The sequence below is a fragment of the Papilio polytes genome, unplaced genomic scaffold (genome assembly GCF_000836215.1).
Source record: "Papilio polytes unplaced genomic scaffold, Ppol_1.0 DF824102.1, whole genome shotgun sequence".
NCBI classification, from domain to species: Eukaryota; Metazoa; Arthropoda; class Insecta; order Lepidoptera; family Papilionidae; genus Papilio; species Papilio polytes.
This window is the reverse complement of record NW_013525102.1, coordinates 2,436,609-2,458,673: the sequence shown is the minus strand read 5'-3', so window position 1 is coordinate 2,458,673 and position 22,065 is coordinate 2,436,609. Positions and strand designations below refer to the sequence as shown.

Here is a 22,065-nt window from a genome sequence, read left to right as displayed (position 1 = left end):
ACCATTTTGTTCATTATAGCGGAAAAAGTGAAGCGAGTAAAATTATTCGAGTAAATGTGGATATAATAATAAAATCAACATTATACGGAACAATCTTATTGGATAAGGGTATAAAATATTGCATAATTATCTTTTGTTTTAATACAATTCTAAAATGCTTTAGATACGCAGCTCGGTAAAAAAGTTCTGTTTCTTATGTTCTTTGTACAATTTTTATTCCCATTCTCTTGAATTTACATTGTTCCTTTTGTCTCCTTTGCATATAATTGATAAACTTTGCTTACTCTGATGTACCAATAACAGAAAGAACATTTCTATAAGAAACAATAATTGTGCTGTCCTATTTAATTACTAAATCTTTTTCCTCTTTTAGAGTTGTCACAATAGGCACTTAACTGTTTTCTATCGGAAATTTGATTCCAAACGATTGTAGTTTTTTTTTTAATTCACGTTTGGAAAAGCACTTGCTATTTATTTTTTAACATTCTTACAATGTTCTATGGTGCAAGTATACTTTGAAATAAATTATGGTTTGGCCTCGTTGTTTGCGTAATTTTTGTGCAATATCGAACCACCCTTAATACCCGAACTCCCGTCGGAGTGATTATTATAACGACACGTGGCAAGGGGATGAGAATTGCATTGATATATAATTGTTAACACAGGGGTTGCCGCTGTAAAGTAACAACGCAACGCTTATAAACACAAATAGTCTATTCGCTAGGATATAACACATCAAAAAAAGCTAAAGGACTAATCGAGGATTTTTTTCAATTTCAAGTAGCTAACACTAAATCAGTGGTCCAATAATATTTTCGCTCAATATACCGCATATCATAATCAGTAATTTTCCATGTAACTGCATAAATGCAGAATAAACAACACATTTGTTCTATTAAATTGTGTAACAGTTATTTTTCGATTGACTGGAAATCGAAATTTAAAATAATGAATGTGTTTAATTTTTTTTTAATAAATGCTGGTTAATATTTCAGTAAAGAAATAATTTTCATAACATCGCTGAAAGCATACAATTGGGACATATAGTTTTGGGTACAAACAACGTACACTCTTCAAATCGAATACGAATGTGGGATCCTAAACAAATGAAAAACCGCACTCAATTTTAGAACGAAAACAACGCAATCTGTCACATCAACCGCAAATGGAATGATAAAACAAGAGAAAAAACTATCAAAGTTATTGTAATAGGCACCACTTTATCTCGGGAAATGTTGGAAATGGAGGCAGATGTATATCCTCTTACCTACTGAGAGCTGCCGTAACTCAACTATTCGTGTTATCGTATTTATTCAACTAACATAAAAAGTTTTCGAAATAACTTACTCTTGACATTGTCAGTAACAAATACGATGAACAATATAATTAAATGGTTAAAATACTATAAATTAAAAGCTGTAGCGGGGGGTGCGGGGCGAGCGTTACGTGGGCGATCACCGCTTACATAAATGACCCAACTTAGGTGAGGCGCAGTTATGTATGGCGAGTTAATGCTTTTCCGAGGACCCTTGAGTGTTCAAGCAATGGTTGAAGCACCAAGAGTGCCTAGCGTAAGCACACCACGAGTAACCAAGCACACCTCAAGCTCGTCACGGCGGCCGAGGTCACGAAACCATCTATGTACATTGATAGCGGCATGTAAGTGAACTATGGCGCCATCTAGTGACAAGCGGCGTAATTGTTCAGTTGCATCAATGCATTATGGCGCCGCATGCACGATTTTACTACTCGGCATACGATGGCGCGAGTAGTCTTAATTTATCTTGTTACAAAGCTTTATATCGAATGAACTAAAAATTTAAATTGAAATAAAATTGTAAATAGATATGTAACAGACACTGCGGGCTAAAGAATAAACATTTTTCTAAAAATACACATCTAAACATTCCGGATAAGCCGCTGCATACAATTTTATTCAAATGCATTCACTACGCAGAGTATTCATATGGCTAAAAATTCAGCTGCATTTCCGAATATTGAAGGAATACGAATGTAGAATTATTTCGTTGTTTAATCCCTCCAGTCGTAGTCCAGTCAGCGGAAATGCGGAAGCACGTTATCGAGGGTCGGCGTGATATATCGTCGCTTTCTTAGAGAAATATTGTCCAACGCACGCGATATACTTAACTTTCGTGCCAATGTTACTAACGGCCATTCAAAGTAAAGAAACCCTAAGATTGATTTATTTCACTTCATATGTGTGCTTTATACATTTTTTGATAAATGTTTTTCTTCTGAAGTTATCTGGAAGGTTTATCTCGAATTCATATTTCATTTGCAACAAAAATGTAAAAAGTTCTTAAATATACAGACACAGTGAATTTTTTTATCGATTATGTTGTACTTATTTAAAATCTTAAACAGGGTAATAACATGATTATTATGTTAAACATGTTTTTAATTTTCAACAAATATTTCTCACAGAGTGCAAATAGTTAAGTCATATTTATTTTATCAGAATTAATACTAATCTTATTAAATGTGATAGATAATATTTATAGTACTATTCTTTATGATAACAACAGGCATTGCTTAGTTAAATCAAATTTTAAACTGCAGCAACGGGCTATACGCGCCGTTAAGCTCGTCATAAAATAAATTATTAACATTGAGAATGATACAAAGCGACTATTTCGCATTCTAAAAATGAATTATAGTCCAGGTTGCGCAATGCGGTGTTCGAATGGGGTGGCAGGAATGGCCGCCGCTGCATGGTGCAAGGGAAAGGGACGAAGGACCAACTTAGCGCAATCTCTATAATGAAACCATATCAAACATCCAATTAACTCTATTTAAATGTACATTCAGTATCACATTCTTAATCTGTGATACATATATAAAATTAGCAATTTAATCACAACCTGTGTTGTACTACTAGCTTTCCCCCGCGACTCCGTCCGCGTGGAATTATAAAAAAAACACAGTACCCTAAGTGTTCTTCCAGATTATCCTCTACATCTATACCAAATTCTATCGAAATGTATTCGACCGTTTACGCAACAAATAGTAACAAACATCCATCGATCCATCTAAACTTTTGCGTTTATAACTAATTTTAGTATGATAATATTTTATAACTGAGTCAAATATTTAAAGTCTCATGATTAACAAAGAAAGATCAAACTATAAAATTAAGAATATTTTAATATTTAAAATTTAAAAATTAAAACTAAGACTGAGTCTGAACAAGTGTAATTCCAGTAATGTCTGTTATCACTTCACGGAGTCAAATTATTCTTAAAGTAGTACAATTATGAAGAAAATCATGTCAATCATACAATGAATGTATTCATCTTTTAATTCGTAATTTCCCATTTTTTATCGATTCATATTTAACACCGGTAATACATCACGGTAGCGTCATCGTAACTGTTGCTAACATGAAATATGTTTTTATAACTATAACTTGTTATGGTACTGGTACTCAAACTTTCTATCGATGAGTACAGATTCGATTTAGTACGAGATCAGTTTAGGGGAGTCTGGCGGATGTCGCCGATTTAGCTGTGACGGAGACAAAGTATTCGGATTGATTGTTCCCGACACTAAAATCAATAATAACGATTTTGTTATTGCTCTTACGACCCTCCGTGTTTTTTCCTGACTTATAGAATGGTCTCAATGTTTACTGTTTTTATGTTTTTGCTAATGCTGTTTGGTTTTTAAATGTGTTTTTTGTATATTTATTGATTTTGTTAAAAGTTAATTTAAGTCATTTAAAACCATTTGATATAACTGTTATTATTTTTTTTTATCTTACCGTAAAACGAGATAGTATGAAATAATTTCTTCCAATGTGCATTTTAGTGGTCGTTAAAAAAAGCACTAGAATCCTTTCTATTCCGACGTCTTATAGTGTTTTTATTACTCATCCCCAGGTTTTATGATTTGGCGATAATTTTATTAGAATCCATCTTAAAGTTATTGTTTAGATAACATTAACTATGTAAGTTTTACTTACTGAATTGTTTAATTTGATTTTGTAATTGTATTTCTAGTTTTTGTACTGATTTTATTTACCGAAATTTATTAAACTTACTGTATTTTATGTTTAAAAAAATCTCAAACATTTTACCTTTGTGTCAATTTTTCTAAACATAGCGTAGAGTTTATCTAATAAATAAAAACTTTGTCTTGGCACTGGCGACGCGACATCGTGTGAGAGAAAAGTAAATGGCAATCTTGAAATATTTCTTTAACACTGAAATAGCACCTTATTTGTTTCAGTAAGATCTTTCGTTCTTATACATTGGTTAATAGTTAATTAATTGCGCTATGCAAGTACAGAAACATAATTAATGCATTGAAATATTTAGTTTTATACTCACATTTATTTATAAACATTAATATTTTAAACTTCCGGGGTTTTGTGTTAATATTACCTATGTTTTTAGTGAAAATTGTTATTTTACTTTTTATATGCAAGTAAATTATATTACCTTTTCTTTGTCCACGTGCTAGCTCATATAAAACCCTTCTCGGGTAAATTGCCGTCATTTTAGATAATGTGAATAAAACGGTCTCACTTTTCATTTTCATTACTTTATATTCACTTGTTAAGATTTATATTCATGAGGTTATTTTGCATTTTTAAAAGAGTATTGCGTTTATGCTACCTTAATGTTTGTTTTAAATTCAAGAACAGAGAATTAAAATATAAGAATTTGTAATACTTGTATAGGTTCGACTCTCAAAATATAAAATTTTATTAGAACTATAACCTTAAACCATAAGTTAAATAGAATTTGCCGAAATACATAGTTTTCCATAAGTTATACGTGAAGTATCGATCTACTGTTAACACTTAATGATGGCTTTGCTCTCAGTTCGTTGTCTGTGAAGAGACAAACTGCAGACAAATTAAACCATTTAGATCTCGGGTTTATCTCCTTGTGTATGGTTAGTAAATTCAAACAGCATTGACTGCATTTCTACTTTTAAAGCTTATCATAATGCCACATGGACCGTAGAGCGTACAAGTGAAATAAGAATTTGCATTATATAATACCTATCTCCCGTTTTTAGCGTTTAGAAGATTGTTATGTTTTTAATGAAAATTTTGACTTGAAAGTAATAACTTGTATTATTCAAAATGGATGTAGAGATTTGAACGACGAAGGGTTGGGGAATCCTATTCACACGACGCGTCGTTGCTCGCATACATAGTGCAAAGGCACTTTTGCGACGTCTACAAAGGACGCGCGCTAGACACCCCAATGACTCGCAATGATACCTGCAAAATGCTTTCGTATGTGAGCGGGCAAAACTTAAATAATATTTCTTATTTCTTTACGAATTTGCGCACGTTCTAAATGTTAATTTAATTAAGGTACATAGTACAATATATTTACTTTTGTAAGAGTTCTCTCTTATCATAATTTGACGTGGATTTAGTTCTTTACCAACATTGGGCGTATTAATATTTATCAGAATAGCCGAGCTTGGTAAAAAGCTCGTAGTAATTTTACTTCCTTAAATATTTACTGACATAAAATATGAACATAGGATGCGGGCCGTCATAAAGCAAAAGCTGAAGCTATAATGGCGGCCATTGTGATATTCCCGTAGCCGCGGGTAGTTGTCGCGATATATAAGAAAGTTTTTGCGCAAGTAAAGCTCGCGGGCGTGCTCCGCGCCCCAACTGATGAGTTTAGGAAGTTGCTTTTTCCCTCGCTTGATATTGGGGACATGTTACAGTCTTGAATATAAAATCCTACGACTAAAGCTGGTATTAAGTTATATTCGAACAAAAAAACATATTTATTACTATTGTAGATTATTTAGCGTTGAATTTTTAGTGTAATTTAGCATACTTTATAATTATTTACATTTAAATTTATTATTTACTAGCTGTTGCTCGCGACTTCGTATGCGTGAATTAAAAAAAAAATTGAAATCGGTTCAGTAGTTTTTGAGTTATTTCAATACATACAGAAATCCAAAAATCCAAATCTTTTCTCTCTATAATATAAGTATAGACTGAAGTACATGACCTATACCAAAACTAGTCTTCCAGTACAAGTCAATAATAACACTAAACTTATTACTTCTTATTTATTAATACCGTTGAAGTTAAACTGCATCGTAGACCGTATTCGTAGCAACGAGTGAGACGAAATTATTGATTTTAGCGCAGCGAGTTCGCAAACTTTTACAGTCTTCCCCTTGCACACAAAGTGCTTATAGCTGATTCGATATATTCCCTATTCTTAATCCTACTGAAACTGCCGGCAAACGGGGGAATAGGAAATCAATATCCGAAATTTGTAGAGCATATTACATTATTTTGTGTACCTACAAATTTGTTATCTTTACAATTTAAGAACCAAAAATATTTTTCTTTCTTAATGATACTCTTTGAAATTAAAAAATCTCAATTTTTTTTCACACAGTAAGTGTTATAATGAGATTCCAAATCGATAATCACGTTAATAGACAAACGTATTAACACATTAAGATTTTTAACAGTTCAAAGGTCAACGCGCAAGTTTGTAAAATATTCATTGTGGGTACAGCACGTGTGCAGTGCGTTTGTACAGAGGCAATGTGTTAAAAATAGAGCGCACCGGACATTGAACCGTGCGCCGCCGGACATCGCTGTAATGAAACTGTCTCAATGCTTTTGCTTTGCTTTTTCGCTACTGAATCAATTTCCCGAGCTCACGAAATAACTCCCACGCCTACATCAAACCCCTAGGTTTACGTTTATCGCTTTGACCTTCTATTCTTGTTATAACAGATAGCAAATGAAATTCTAAATTGAATCTGTAGTTGTCACGGCATGTTTTCTTACAATTTAGTTGTATCTTTAAATGTTTACCCCTTAAATTATTTAATTTAGATCAATTTATAAAACAAGGTTATAAACAGATTATTATCAAGCGATTGAAAATGTGACGTAAACTATGACGTAATTTGTACCTTAGTAATCGTAGACACAAGCGGATAGTCTCACTCCAATATAATAGTAATTAATGATAGGCCACTTCGGACTTATGGCTTAGTAATTTCTTTGATGCCACTACCAATGATTGGTGATTATCGTCGAGTAGCTAATACAATGTAACAAGTTACCTATAATAGATTACGGTTCAGACACGTGCTACAGGTGTTATCTGAGTGATACATTTCATGGCTTACACCAAATATTTTAAATCATGTAACCATAACTAAATTTAAATAGAAACAAATAAAACTAAGGGTCTTTCGAGAAGCGATCCTATTATTTCCTCAAAGGCCGCCAACGCATCTGTAGTTCCTCTGGTGTTGCGGATATCATAATACATAGGCGTTGTTCTCGCCGCTCGTTTTCTCCTTTTTATTAAAAATATCTATTGTTTTGATATTTTCACTTTTCCATCTATTGTATTTAATTTTAGAACTTATGCGACGGATTATACTATGTTTTTAGAAGATTTTTCTTACCAGAAGAGACTTATTGTCAGGGATAAACTTTTGATTCCAAGCCCGTCTCCATACAGAGTATATGAACTGAAGTTATGTTTTTGTACATATCGGTGATATATGGCACATTCAGTGTTTTTATGGTGTATCAGTTATGTTTCTATTGTCGGTGCGCTCAGTAAATTCAGCCATTGGAGTAAATATAACAGTCGTGAGCATTGTTCAGCGGCCGTTATGTAGGCGTCAAGTATTGTCTACGATATTTCTACGTTCCTTTGAGTTTGTGTATTGCATAACTGCTAACATGTTGCGGTTATTAAATACATATAATACTCGTTTCATATACTTAGGTTGTAACCATATAACGTAGCTAAAATTATTCAATTAAAAATCATTTTTTTTGTTCGAATTATAAGTTTAATAGGCTTTAAATGGAACAAAGCTTACAATGTTAGGTGTCGCTTTTATGTATTTAAACCACAACTACCAGAAACCACTTTAATCGAACAGGGTCTCCCTAAAACCACCTCCATACACCAGCTTCCCCTAAATCACCCGAATCCACCAACTTCCACTTGAATTCACTTTAAAATCAAACAACTACTAGAAAGTACCTTAATCGAACAGGATCTCCATTAAATCATCTGTATCCACCAGCTCTTACTCTCAATCACCCGCATCCACCAGCATCCTCTTGCACTCACATTTAAATCACACACAACTAACAGAAACCACGTTAAACGAACAGGATCTCCATGCAATCATCTACATCTACCTGCACTTAACCTTCAACTTCCTGAACCTGAGGTGAACAACCTGTTACTATCTTCAACCACCTGCTAATATTTGCAACTCCTTTAATCTACCAGAATCCAACTTCAAACTCCTGACACTATCTGAATCCCCTTGCAATGGCATGTAACCTTTTTTTTCTGCCAACACATGCAACCACGCACTCCATGAGATATTACAAACTATGTATATTATATTATTGTTTAAAATCTCAATCAGATATGTTAAGCTGTTTCGGAATTATCGTGTAAATACGTAAATAACAAATAACTACATATCCCTCGGGAACGCGACATTCTGCCCTGATAGAAAGTATCCCACATGTTATTACAGACTTTCTTCTATATCTGTGCTTTATATCAGTAAAACATTTTTAACCGCTGCGGAGTTATCGAGTTAATATGAAAATAATAAAAAAAACACATACCTCGGGAACCTAAAATTTTCAGGGATGAAAAGTATTCCATGTGTTACACCATACTATGTTCTATATACAAGCAAAATCTCAATAAGTTGCGTTTAGTTACTTCGAACTTATCAAGTAAATATGTAAATAACAAAAAACTGCGTATCCCTCGGAAACCTGACATTTTTCGGGCACGAACCTTATCCCATGTGTGCCCCAGACTTTGTTTTATATCTGTACCAAATTTCAATAAGATATGTTGAACCGTTGCAGAATTATCAAGTAAACATTAAAAAACAAAATCAATGCATTCCTCGGGAACTGCAACTATTTCCGGGATAAAAAGTAGCCTATGTGTTCTTCCAGACTATGCTCTACATCTATGCCGAATTTCATGGAGATCTGTTCAGCCGTTTAGGCTACAAACTCTAACAAACATCCATCCATCCATCCTTTCGCATTTATAATATTAGTAAGAAGCAAGATTAGTAAGATTAAAGTCCTAGCTTTCGCCCAAGACTCCGTCTGCGGGGAATTAAAAAAAAATAAAAGTGAGCCCACAGTAATGTGTTCTATCTATCTACACATTTACCAGTATACATCTATGCCAAATTTAGTCGATTCGCACAGCCGTTTAGGCTACATACTCTAACAAACATTCATCCATCCATCTAGAATTACGCATTTTTAATATTAGTAAGATAATACATTTATTAAAGCTATGAATAAGTAAGAAGGTCTACCAAACGCAAAACAGGACAAAGTAATGGAGGCCGGTCAATGTTGCGTGTACCCCAATAATCGATACAATTTGTTACCATGGAGTTAGAAGGATTACGCAAACATACAATAATATGTGTAAAGGTTTTATCGCGCTGCGCCGTTAAACGAAAATTCCACTGTCGGTCTTCGACGGGCTAGGCTCCCCGGGGTACGCTTTTCGGCCTCGGGCCCCGACCGCGCTATTTTCGGTCGCCTTTGACTGCCTGGATAGCATCGCTATCTAGCCTCCTGCAATAAATTCTTTCCCATCTGGAATTCTATTTCACAGTCGCGTTTACTATTCGCTGAATGCAAAAGAATAAAAAGAATTTTAGGTGGCCATTTTGAATTAATTAAAGTATTTTATTTTAATTGAAATTATCCGTTACCAATTCTTCGAAATAAATCTGTGGTTGTTTTTATGTGTATTTTGTTAATTACATTTTCTTAGAAGAGATTTGATGTGTTAAAAAGTACCCAGTACAATCATCATGAGACGATTGTTTAGTTACAAATCGAATGTGTTAAGTAATTTAGTTTAATAAATGAATGAAATGTAATCGTAGGGCTTTATTGTCGGCCGGGTAGGTACTATCGTGACTAACGAAGCCCTGCACTGCTATTTTAATTGCCCTTATAGTAGCAGCCCGTATTCCATACAGCCGCTGTCAAATGACCCGACAAATTGACCGCAACACGCGATGTTCTATACAATTATTTACATAGCGTTTTCTTTGTAATAGATTTCGCGTGGCGTTGATTGTTCTTTCGATTTTTCATTAAGCTTTTTTGAATTTATGATTAGTTTTCCTTTTGTTTTTTTTTTAATCATCTGATAAGAGACTAGCTAGTAGTAATTAGTAATTACGCTGCAGGATATAGATTAGTACTGAGTAATTACGCTGCAGGATATAGATTAGTACTGGTTATTGTTTTGCAGATACGCCTTTTAATTTTTAACCATCAGATAAATATTCAATACGAAATTAAAAAAAGAACCACGTGGCTTTGGTTTTACAATAGATAGGTATATGTTAGACAATTTTATTCAAAAATAAGTGTCGTGTGCAAATTCCACACGACCTGGTTAAACATTAATTAGAGTCATTTGGCGGCTCTAATTTTGACGCTAACGTTCCATTTCTCGGTTTACGGTCCGTTATATTTGTAATCACAGGACATATATCCAATAACTAACGTAAATGTTTGTTCATTGACCGAGTACGATATAATTTTACAGAGCTCTGTTGCGGTAACGATTTGCTCGCTACCGTTTTATAGAAGGGCAACGTTATTACGTAATTAAAGCTTTGAGGAAAATATAATCGGTGACCGTAAACATGAGCTAACAGTTTTACCTAAAGCTAGTTAAACACTGTAGGATAAAACTGTACACTTTTTACAGTTTCAAACAATAGCAGTACTGTAGTCTTGTCGTTTAAAACACGTGTAAAACTAGCATTACTTTTACTATACCTGAGAGCAAGCGGTTTGATTTATAAACGGAGCACGTTCGTGTCATTTAGACCCTCCTGAATTTAAGTAGGGATAATGTCTTAAAGATGGCGGAAGGATATAACTAAAATATAAGCGTGCTCGAAATATTATGTTAATATTTTTATGGTATGGTTCCTAAAATCTTTACTTGCCAGTTACAAAATATTCAATAAGTCGTTAAAAGTGATCAATATAATTGTGTTGAATAAACACATTTCGATTATTCCAAAACTTGTTTGCAATAATCTTGGATTAGTTTGGAATTTACTTCAATGCAAATTATAATTTTCAATCGATGTTTTTCAATACATACGATATCGATGTTTTTATTAAAGTATCGCAATTATTGAAACCTATGCATAAAATTCAAACACTTAACTATCGAGAAACAAAATTAATTAAAACAATTTTTCGATTGCGGAAATTCTTCGTAGAATCAATACGTTCGGTTCGCTGTGTCACTACAAACTTTTATTTCCGATCCTCAATCAACGCCCGTTAAATTTTCATGACGTTCGTTTCCATCTTGTATTTACACAGAGCTTGAGTGATTGGGTGAAGTGTTTGCTTGCATCTCGTTTACATGTGTGCATACACTTTTAGTTACCTATATTTACTTATGTTATTTTTGTTTGATGTTCACTTATTATGTATTTTAATTGTATCTAATTTTGTTTTACTTTTTTATTTCGATAAGTTGTGTTAAAGACACATTGTATTGTGCAACTTGATCCTATGAAACGACAAAGATGAAGTGTCTCTTAAAGTTTCTAGTGTTACAAATGAGCTCGAAAGACTTAACTTATATGGTACACTTTATGTTGCAATTAAGCTATTATGTCACTAATGTTTAGCTATAAGTTACTTGAGATACTAAGTATGCTTTGGAAAAGCCTGTGTTGTATAAGATTCTATTACCTTCATTACTTATATGAACAAGTTTTTAGGAAATAACTTTACTTTGTAGTAAAATACGATGTCACAATATTTGCACTATCAAGTTAAGAAATTACATAGTTTAAGTTTTAATTTTAACAATTTATAATTAATAAGAAATTTTGTTCGTTTCAGGTATGTCTAAAGAATTTACAACGACGGAAAAAAGAAATTTGGTAACTAATTCGTAGACGTAACCGCCAAATATATCTTTTACTTGTACTAATTGACTTAGAGTAAAAAATATTCACTTATTAATTTTATGGCAAACTTTTACGTGGTTAGATTGATTCGAATTTTATAATAAATTGCGAAGATGTAAGATTTGCTTTAAAAAAACGTTTTTTAAATCCTAATAAAGATATTCCAAATGTTTGAAGGATATTGATTAGGTAATTATGTTACTTTCTAAGGAAGTGACATCCGAATCTTCGAGATTTATGGATTTGGAAATGAGAAACGTTCTCTTGGGTATTTAAGTCTTTCTAAATTAATGGTAGAGAGATGATTTTATTACAACCTTTTGATATTTCTTGCTAAAATTCAAAGATTACTTATAAAAAATTTTCTTATCAATATTAGTGGAAAATAGGGCTTAGATATGGCCATGTGTTGCGAAACATGTCATAAGATTTAATCAAAACATCAGATAAACTCTCAATAAAAACATAATAGTAATAGCATAAGCTTGTATTAAACTTATTGAAGTTTCACAACCTCATCCTGAGGCGGCGCACCAAGCTCACATTGTAAGCTGTATTGGAGCGCATCACTTCAAAACTACCCTTCAGGAACAGTAAATATTGTAATGCATATATGATAGGATTATTCTGTATATCGTGAGCAAATTGCTACGTAAACCGAGAAGGGACATTGATAAGGGAATACTTTTATAATCGCGTAGACTACATATATGAATTCGCAAAAATTGTTAAATTAACAATTGCATTTCAATTACAACAGAAATAATAATTTTATAGACATACATAGAGTTCAATTAGATATTGGTAAAATAAATAAAAAAGAGTACATAACATATAGTATTTACGTTATGCAGTCGTAGTTTCTAGTATCGTCAAGTTTCATTCGGCATGGCCGTCGTGGCCACGAGGCGAGCACGCGGCTGTAGTATACGCATGCGTACTACTAGACTGTACGATGGGATGAGATGTTTGCCCCCTCCCCCTAGCAACCCCTCGATCACAACTCTAAAGTTTCATCCCTCTACCACCTTCCCTCACACCTCTACACACGATATTAAAACCTGCCGTATTTCACGGGCACAGACGAGTGTCATTTACGCCTCTGTTCTCGCAATCAAGGAATCAAAATTGAATTTTCGATATTGATTTTGTTTGATTGATCCTGAAAAGCGATTAAATAAAAATGTAACAAAGTTACTACGAATTTAATGCAGACAGTATTCATTTATTGAATTTTTTTTTCGAATAATTGTTTGTCTATTTAATTTTAAATTATAGACATTAGTATTAATTAAAATTGTAATATTTTTCAAATAAATAAAAAAGGTAATAAACAGCTTGGAATAGCGAGATAGTTAAAAGTAAAAACTTATTAAATGATAACGAATATTAATTATCTTAAGAACCTTGATTCTGGGTAATATTTTTAAAGCTTTAATAACATTGTACAAGGATTATTTGAGGTTATAAAAGGATATTAAAAATTTATTACATTTTTAAACTTATCTGATCTAGACGTTTCACATAAAACCCGAAAGTTCTACCAGGGCCTATACAACACTAGGAGTAGGTAAAATCTCTTTTGAGATAATAACACAAGGAATTTTGACATTCGTTATTTTCAAATATAATAAGTGGCATAAATATAATATAATACAATATAGCTTAATCGACAACACATATCGTTAATCGAAGATTATGTTTTTAAGTTAGTAAAAGTTACAGGTATTTAATTTAGAAGAGTAAATTGTGACATTTCAATTCCTAGACGACAATAACTGATGTTAAAAGGGGCATTTTTATCCGGGCGATGGCAAATATTATCAATAGCACTGGCGAGATGCCAACTGCATGCTGGATCTGATGCAGCGACCACGCTCCACTAACCTCAGGTTCATATTAAATTTTTGAGGATACAGGATGTATAGAAACTGCCAGCCGCAAAGTTAAGACGATACAGGGTGTATTAAAATTCTGAAAGACTTATTTAAAGATGTATTTTTAAATGTCACTTAAATTCTATACCCAGGAGGATATAAAATATTATATTATGGTAGAGTAGGAGAAAAATAGAAGAGTTTACATTTATCAGACAAAACTAGTTATTTCTAATTACGTTCGAGATTAAAATTCTCATATCTAAAAGGTATAAAAAATGTTTTGTAAAAACATTAAACATTATTGTTTGTAATTGAATGTAAGATTTAACGATACCCTGTAGGTATTCACAAAAATCAATATGATAAACCTTTTTGCGTGTCGTCAGATACCCAATTAACCCATAAATAATAAATACCAATGGATAACATGGATCGTACGTTTTAACCCACATAAATTGAATACGTGATGACTTAAAACGTTCGCGATCACGTTACTACGGTATGCGAGTTGTTTGGTGTTTCTAGAAAAAAAAAACAGTTTATCATAATTAGCAGTATTTTTTTTCATCATATAGTAACATAATAAATGCGAAAGTTTATGATGGATTTACAGCGTACATTTACAACGTAATTACAGCAGAAGTATGTGGGATTTTCTTCATTTATAATTAAGATTTTTAGAGAAACAAGCAACTGTATTATGGTTTGTTAATATTACTTTTTGCATCACGACCTAGTTTAGCGTTCGCCTGACCGGTTAGACTTTAATATAAAAGTTAGTTATAATACGATCAAATTATGCTTTAAATACAATAAAGTGTACTTTAAATATATTTATCAGCCAGTATGTTTTTCTAAAACTTACAGTACAACTGAAATGAAAAAAAAAAAAATTTACTTGACATGGGCGATAGTAAAAACCAAAAAAAAAACTAAAAACAAAAGCATACCGATACATACGACTTGTTAATAAAAGTTTCGGGAATATTCATGAACTGCACATTTCGTAGCAATGTTTCTGGGAATTGAAATACGTGGAAACTCGGAACGTGTTGATATTGCAAGTTATTAAATTATAGCTTCGTAATTTCAAGTTTGAAAACGTGTCTTGAACTGTTTTATTAAAATTATGATGTTTTAATAGATTCATCTAACCTGGTCTATTTAAATTATATTACTTTACGTTTCGCTAATGTTGCAATACCATTAAAAGTGGATGCATAAAAAATCCAAACTTTTAATTATAATAAAGGCAAAGGCAAAGGCGGGCAACCATCTTTTGTCTGATGTTAGTGCCTCATTTGCCCCATTTTTATATAAAAAATGCTCACTAGCTTATCACAGCTGACAGTCCAAATCAAGAGCCGTCGTTATACTTATTATTGTTTTAATTCGTTTAGTACCTACTTTGATTGTTGTTGTTCTGAAATTTCGTCGCAGACGTGTTTAACTACATTTTAAGATAAACTGAACACGTATGATCAGTAAACGAAGAGATTTGCGACGCGACGCGGTCTCAAAACAAATAGTCTCCCACGTTTAATAATGAATGTATGTACGTACAATTTTGGCCGTCGTCCAAAATCTCTGGCCTAAATGCAAAACGAATTCGCCCATATTGTTGTCAGTCGGTATTATGTATTAAATTATATTTACTCACCCAATTAGCATGAGTGTTTGCCGTCCTGCATTTCTCTAAGTAGACATCTCGTTTTGTTATAGTTGTTTAAGCTCATTTTCTTGCAAAGATATGTTAGATATTTCGACACAAATGATTTATTTGTAGACGGACGGCCATATTAACAATACTTGTAGATTACTTTAAAACACATAAACTGAACTCCATTGCGAGAACGCAAATATATAACACTGAGTTTGTTGGCGACTGAACGCCCATTATTCCTCTCGTTTCCTAATATTTTCTTAACAATATTGTTTTAAATAAAGATAAATAGTACTGTTAAATAACACAGATTAACAAATAACTTTTAAGAATATACCAAAATTGTTAAAAAAAGTTAACAGATATTTAGTAATAAGCTTGAGACAATAATAATAAGAAATCGAAAAGTGTCATAGCAAATTTAAAGTGGGATATTTTTTAATTAAACACTAATTACGGTGGATCAACTAAAATGGTTATCCCGGTTGAACTTTTATATTCGGGGATTACTAAAACGTCCCGTAGGCGGAAGCGGTGTAGCAGTAAAAGTTTGCCTACGTTTAGTAATGATGATGTTTGTAACCTCGTATTTATTCATATTAAATATACTTGTGATATTAAAAAAAGATAAATTAAAATTTTCGTTTATTTGGCGGTTTGTCTGTGACACTCAATATCTATATTTTACTAATAAACTATCTACATAAGTTTTGATAATTCCTAATTCACATTAAAAAAAAAACAACAGTATTATATAAAATAATAATGCTTACTTCTTTTGTTATTTGTAAAATACAAAAGAAGTAACAATTTCTATGTTGTGTAATTGTATAGTTTTATGTATAAATACCCACTAACTTATTTAAATATATTTTTTTCACGCTTACCTTACCAGTGGCTTTGAAATGTAAGTATCATTGTATTTAACTTATCAACTACGTTATAAAATAAATCTATTTCCATATCTGTCAACAGGCCATTTACTTTAAATTGTGTAGAATAATATAAATTCTTATTCCACTGTCTAACTGAATAGCAGCAATGCATATAACCAGATTCATGTACGCATTTAGCCAGCGAAATGCACGTTTTAACATTTCCTTTCTCTGCATAAAACGCGGCATAAAATACCTTAGCTACATTGTTAAAAAGTTAACTAGAATAGTTGCGTGAAATTTCAAATATGTGTTATACATTTATAGTGTATTTTCACAACAGATTGAATTTATTTTTACATACACTTTGTTTTAAATGTTGGAGACTTTTTTTTTTAAATAAAATAACCTGCAAATTCCAGACACGGACAATCAACGGGTGATCATTCACGTGAAGGATGTTAACGACGAGCCTCCGTACTTCATCAATCGACCTCTACCGATGCAAACAGTCGTGCAACTGAATGCGGCTCCTAACACCCCGGTGTTCACTCTACAAGCCAGAGATCCGGACACGGATCACAACATTCACTACTTCATCGTCAGAGACCGGACAGGAGGGCGATTTGAAGTGGACGAGAGGTCGGGCGTCGTCCGCACGAGGGGAACGGACCCATTCCAATTAGATATGGAATACGTGCTGTATGTCAAGGCCGAAGATCAGGTGAGCATATGCATACTTATTAAATTGTGTAACTGTCAGTCCTACCAAATTCATAAGTTGTCTGATAACGATCCGACATCTAATATGTGTGATGGAGATATCGGATTTTGTTAACTTATCTGACAGTGACGTCATTTTTAAGCTATCTGAGCCTCTATCAGCTAGTGGTGGGACAAGTCCTTAAACTTTATTTTAAATCTTTTTATGCTAATTGGATCAGATTAAAAACTAGTCTATTATAATTTTACAAGATATTAAAGTCACGTCCTAAAAAATCTTGAAAGTGTTTATGAAAATGTTAAAAATGATTAACAATAAATTAACGTAATGTTTTTAATGTTGTATTAAATACATTAATATTGATTAAAATGGGTTCATAGAATGGAATTAATATATTTACTAGCTGTTGCTCGCGACTTCACCCGCGTGAAATTAAGATTGTAAAAATATAGCCTATGTTATTTAGTGTTAACATATCTTGATAATGGAACATTAAGTTATTTTAATACATACAATAAACCAAATCTTTTCTCTTTATAATATTAGTATTGAAGTATAGATTAATATTAATTTATTAGTTCATATTCAGTTGTTATAAAACTACCGATCCATTACTATGATTAAGTGTTCGTGCAACAAGAGCATAGTAATTCTAAATTGATTGTATACTCGTAGTAACAAAACGTTATATTTTTTCAGAGTGGCCGTGTCGACGAGAGGCGGTTTCAATCCACGCCGGAGGAAAGGCTGAGCATTGTGGGCGGAAAACGCGCGCCGCAGTTTTATCTCTCAAACTATGAAACAGAGATAGCCGAGAACCAAAAGAAAGATTCGGAGTAAGTGCATTCACGCTCTATATGTGATGTTTATTTGTTTGACACTTTTCTCCGGCCGCTTTTTGGAACATAAAATCGTTTGAGTTTCACACTGAAAGTGTCTGTTTATGTTGGACACGGAGTATACCTTTGCGCGACATACTTTCGAAATGTTTCAAATTTTAGTGAATATTTATTGAGGTTAAAAATTAGGAATTGACATTTATTGTTGGAATCCGTTATGATATTTTTTTTCACCATTATGCGCATGATAATTTCATCCAATGCATTAGGAAGAACAAACTTTATTTTGTTCGTTTCTTAAGACAGATAAGATAGAAGGGTAGATACTTCCTTTGTGTTGGCAGTTGTATTATTATATTACGGATAAATATTTAATAATTGTATTTTCAATAGTGTCCTAATTCGATATTTATTTTCATTCCAGTATAATATCTGTGAAAGCGAAATCATTCGCGGATCGAGAGATTCGTTACACACTGAAAGCCCAAGGGCAAGGCGCGGGCACGTTCAACATCGGACCGACTTCGGGAATCGTGAAGCTTGCGAAGGAACTGGACTTCGAGGATCTGCGCCAGCCGCACGTGTACTCCCTGGTTGTTACCGCCACTGAAGACTCCGGTGGATTCTCCACTTCTGTTGAGGTTAATATCTATTTAATACTTTTAAAGAAAAAAAAATATAATACCTTTTCTCTGTTCATATTCGGGAACTATACCATAAGACATGGACGTTTAAGACACGCATGAGAAATTGTGGGTAGAATTGAATAATAACATTTACTACAGTATTACTTGGTTAACGTAAGTGGTCATAGTATTATGACTACCTACTTTTGCATCAGTTTCCCATCATGAGTTATCAAATAACAATTTTAAATAAATTGTTCAACTTTTGCGAACTTCTGAAATAGAAAGTTTTGCTTGCGAATACATTACATTTTGTTTTAAGATAACAGTTTGAAGCTAATTCTTAATGTATTTGGTTTTGTTAATTACAGTTAACAATTCGCGTGACTGACGTGAACGACAACGCGCCCAAGTTCGAGCTGCCAGATTATCAGGCGCACAACGTGGACGAAGACATCGCGAAAGGCACCAGCATCCTCAAGGTCAAAGCTATGGATGCTGACTCCGGGAAGAACGCAGAAATTGAATATTTAGTATCAGGTACGTTCGAATCATATACAAAAAATAATCATGATATTAAAAAAAGTTATAATTATGCAATTTGTTAGATCCTTTCTGGTTTCTTACAATTCTCTTCCTTCCGATGTACTTTACATCAATATTTTGATAGACCATTTTTCGTAAAATTGTTCAAATTATAATTGCAGATGTGTGTTGTAGATTTTTACTTAATTTGCTTTATCCAATTTTCAGACGACCACTTTGCCGTTGACAACAATGGTATAATAACAAACAATAAGCAGCTGGATGCTGATAATAACAACGCATATTATGAATTTGTTGTTACCGCTCGAGATAAGGGTGAACCGGCAAAAACAGGAACTGCCACAGTCCGTGTTTACACTAAAAACAAAAATGACGAAGAACCAAAATTCTCCCAACAAGTTTACACACCAAATGTCGACGAAAACGCTGGGCCAAATACATTAGTAACGACAGTTGTAGCGTCAGATAAGGATGGTGACAATGTTCGCTTTGGATTTGTCGGTGGAGGGACGAGTTCTGGACAATTTGTCATTGAAGAAATCACTGGAGTAATTCGACTCCACAATAAACCTATATCCTTGGACAGGGATAAGTACGAACTGAATGTAACGGCAATGGATGATGGAGCATGTTGCGTTAACGGAGATACGACTATTCATACGTCTACTGCTGTTGTAGTTGTTTTCATAACGGATGTAAACGATAACAAGCCTATATTCAAAGATTGTCCAACATACTTTCCTAAAGTCGAAGAGGGTGCTCCAAATGGAAGTCCTGTTATAAAAGTACACGCGACTGATGAAGACAAAGGTGTAAATGGGCAAGTTAAGTATTCAATTGTGCAACAACCCAACCAGAAAGGTACAAAGTTTACGGTGGACGAAGAAACTGGCGAAGTTTCCACGAATAAGGTATTCGATAGGGAGGGAGACGATGGAAAATTTGTTTCCGTCACAGTAAAAGCTACGGACCAGGGCGAGCCATCGTTGGAAGGTGTCTGCTCGTTTACAGTAGAAATTACTGACGTTAATGACAACCCTCCATTATTCGATCGACAAGTAAGTCCAAATATCTTTTTACTAGATTCCGCACAAATATGCATGAAATCACTAGTAGTATTTCGCTTCAATAAGTTAGAAATCTTAAGTTAACATTTGATAAAAAACTGTACATATTGCAGAAATATGTGGAAAATGTAAAACAAGACGCCAGTATAGGTACTAATATACTGAGGGTTTCCGCATCCGATGAAGACGCCGACAATAACGGTGCAATAGTTTACACATTAACTGCGCCGTATAATCCAGCCGACATAGATTACTTTGAAATTCAACCCGAATCGGGTTGGATCGTACTTAAAAAACCTTTGGACGTAAGTATTATTATAATATTCATGTTCATTGATTCACAAAGTGTAATGCTACGAGTGATGAGTGAATGGGATCAACCTAACTATAAAGTTTGGTGGATGAGTGCTACCTACAGACCCTAGGATTCAATTGGCACACACTTTAAGTTTATTTACATGTAAATAGTTCTAAATTGTCTGCTGCTGTAAATTGCTGTGGAGAGGGGTAAATCCTGGCTGTGAGGAGTAGTTGTCCATTGAACGGCGGCCCGAGGGGCGCCGGGGGCGCTCGGGGGTGCGCAGGGGCAAAGGGGGCGCGGGGCCGCCGCGCCGGGGGCTTGTTCTTCTTGCAGCACAATTAGTTTGAGTTGCCGCCAGCGTCGGCTCCGCACTAAATCTTCGTTAAGATTTATTTCCGCAGCACTATCTTGCATAAACTACTAACTTAACGATAACAGAGACTTGTGTAAAATATTTATAATTAAATACAATACTGCTGTAAATATTTCACTATTGAGATTCGTTTAGTTCTAAAACATGTACAGTTTCTGTAAATGCACATATGTATATTTCGCACAAAATAGTTTCAAAGTTTATTTTATTGTTATTAATTACATATTCGAATGATTAATTTGAGAAGCTTACGCTTTTGGAACAAACCTATAAATTATATATGTACGTACATGTTTTGTTACTAACCTCAAGTTTTGTTTGTCGCGCGCCGGCCGGCGCCCGCTGCGGCCCGTCCGCCGCGGGCGCGCGTCGGCGCCGTCGCGTAGTCCACGCTGCGCTAGACGACTACTCATGTTACAGAACATTCTATATATTTCCATATGATATCATTAAATATAATCATCATAATTTTTTACAGGGCACCAGTATTGTTATAATTTGTATAATTGTTAGTTTATATTTGAAATGGTCAGATTGCCCCCAAGGCAGTTTGGCCATTTAGCCAGTTGTGACATTATTCCTTCTGTGAAAGGGGCAACGTTCTCAAAATTTGTACAGTTAAAAGTAACGTCCATCGTTTGTAATATATTCATTTTAATGAGTGTCGTTTCGTTGTAGTCATAAAGAGGTCATTAAGCATTCCTATGACAAGCTGACCTTTCCGCCATGTCTTGTATGCAGAGCTGCATGCATTTGCCTGCTTTTCCTTAAGTTTTATTTGATTTTTCAATTAGTTTAGTTTTTATTGTATAAAAGTATTATAATGTACAGTTTATATTTTTCCTTATTGTACATACAAGAGAGTGTATAATACTGTAAACAATATTATTTCCATTTTATTTCTTGCACCATCTGATATTGGCTAAATGTTCAACTGTAAGTACGTACGAAAGACGCTTGGACGCGACAGCAGACGATGTGAGTGGATTCAATACTTATTATGTAGTGAAATCTGTTTCCTCTATTGTTTTAGTTTTGCTTTGTGGATGTGTGGGCGACGAATGTGTGTTAATTTTTCGTTAAGTTTACATTAAAAACTAATACCTAGTTAATACTTTTATTTTGAAAGAGAATATTTCTTTTTGTTATT

General features: G+C 33.6%; 1 protein-coding gene across 6 annotated transcripts in view; it reads left to right on the top strand.

The window, feature by feature from the left end:
- Positions 1-22,065, top strand: part of LOC106099735 (neural-cadherin) — a 253,995-nt gene that overhangs the window by 21,018 nt on the left and 210,912 nt on the right. For 5 of the 6 annotated variants that reach the window (XM_013278369.1, XM_013278374.1, XM_013278370.1 and 2 more), the window contains exons 3-9: positions 16,460-16,471; positions 16,862-17,163; positions 17,863-17,999; positions 18,427-18,643; positions 19,000-19,168; positions 19,382-20,232; positions 20,355-20,546. In XM_013278369.1, coding sequence (XP_013133823.1) covers positions 16,460-16,471; positions 16,862-17,163; positions 17,863-17,999; positions 18,427-18,643; positions 19,000-19,168; positions 19,382-20,232; positions 20,355-20,546 — 1,880 coding nt within the window. The remainder of the gene's footprint in view (positions 1-16,459; positions 16,472-16,861; positions 17,164-17,862; positions 18,000-18,426; positions 18,644-18,999; positions 19,169-19,381; positions 20,233-20,354; positions 20,547-22,065) is intronic. The other variant, XM_013278372.1, reaches the window with a different exon arrangement.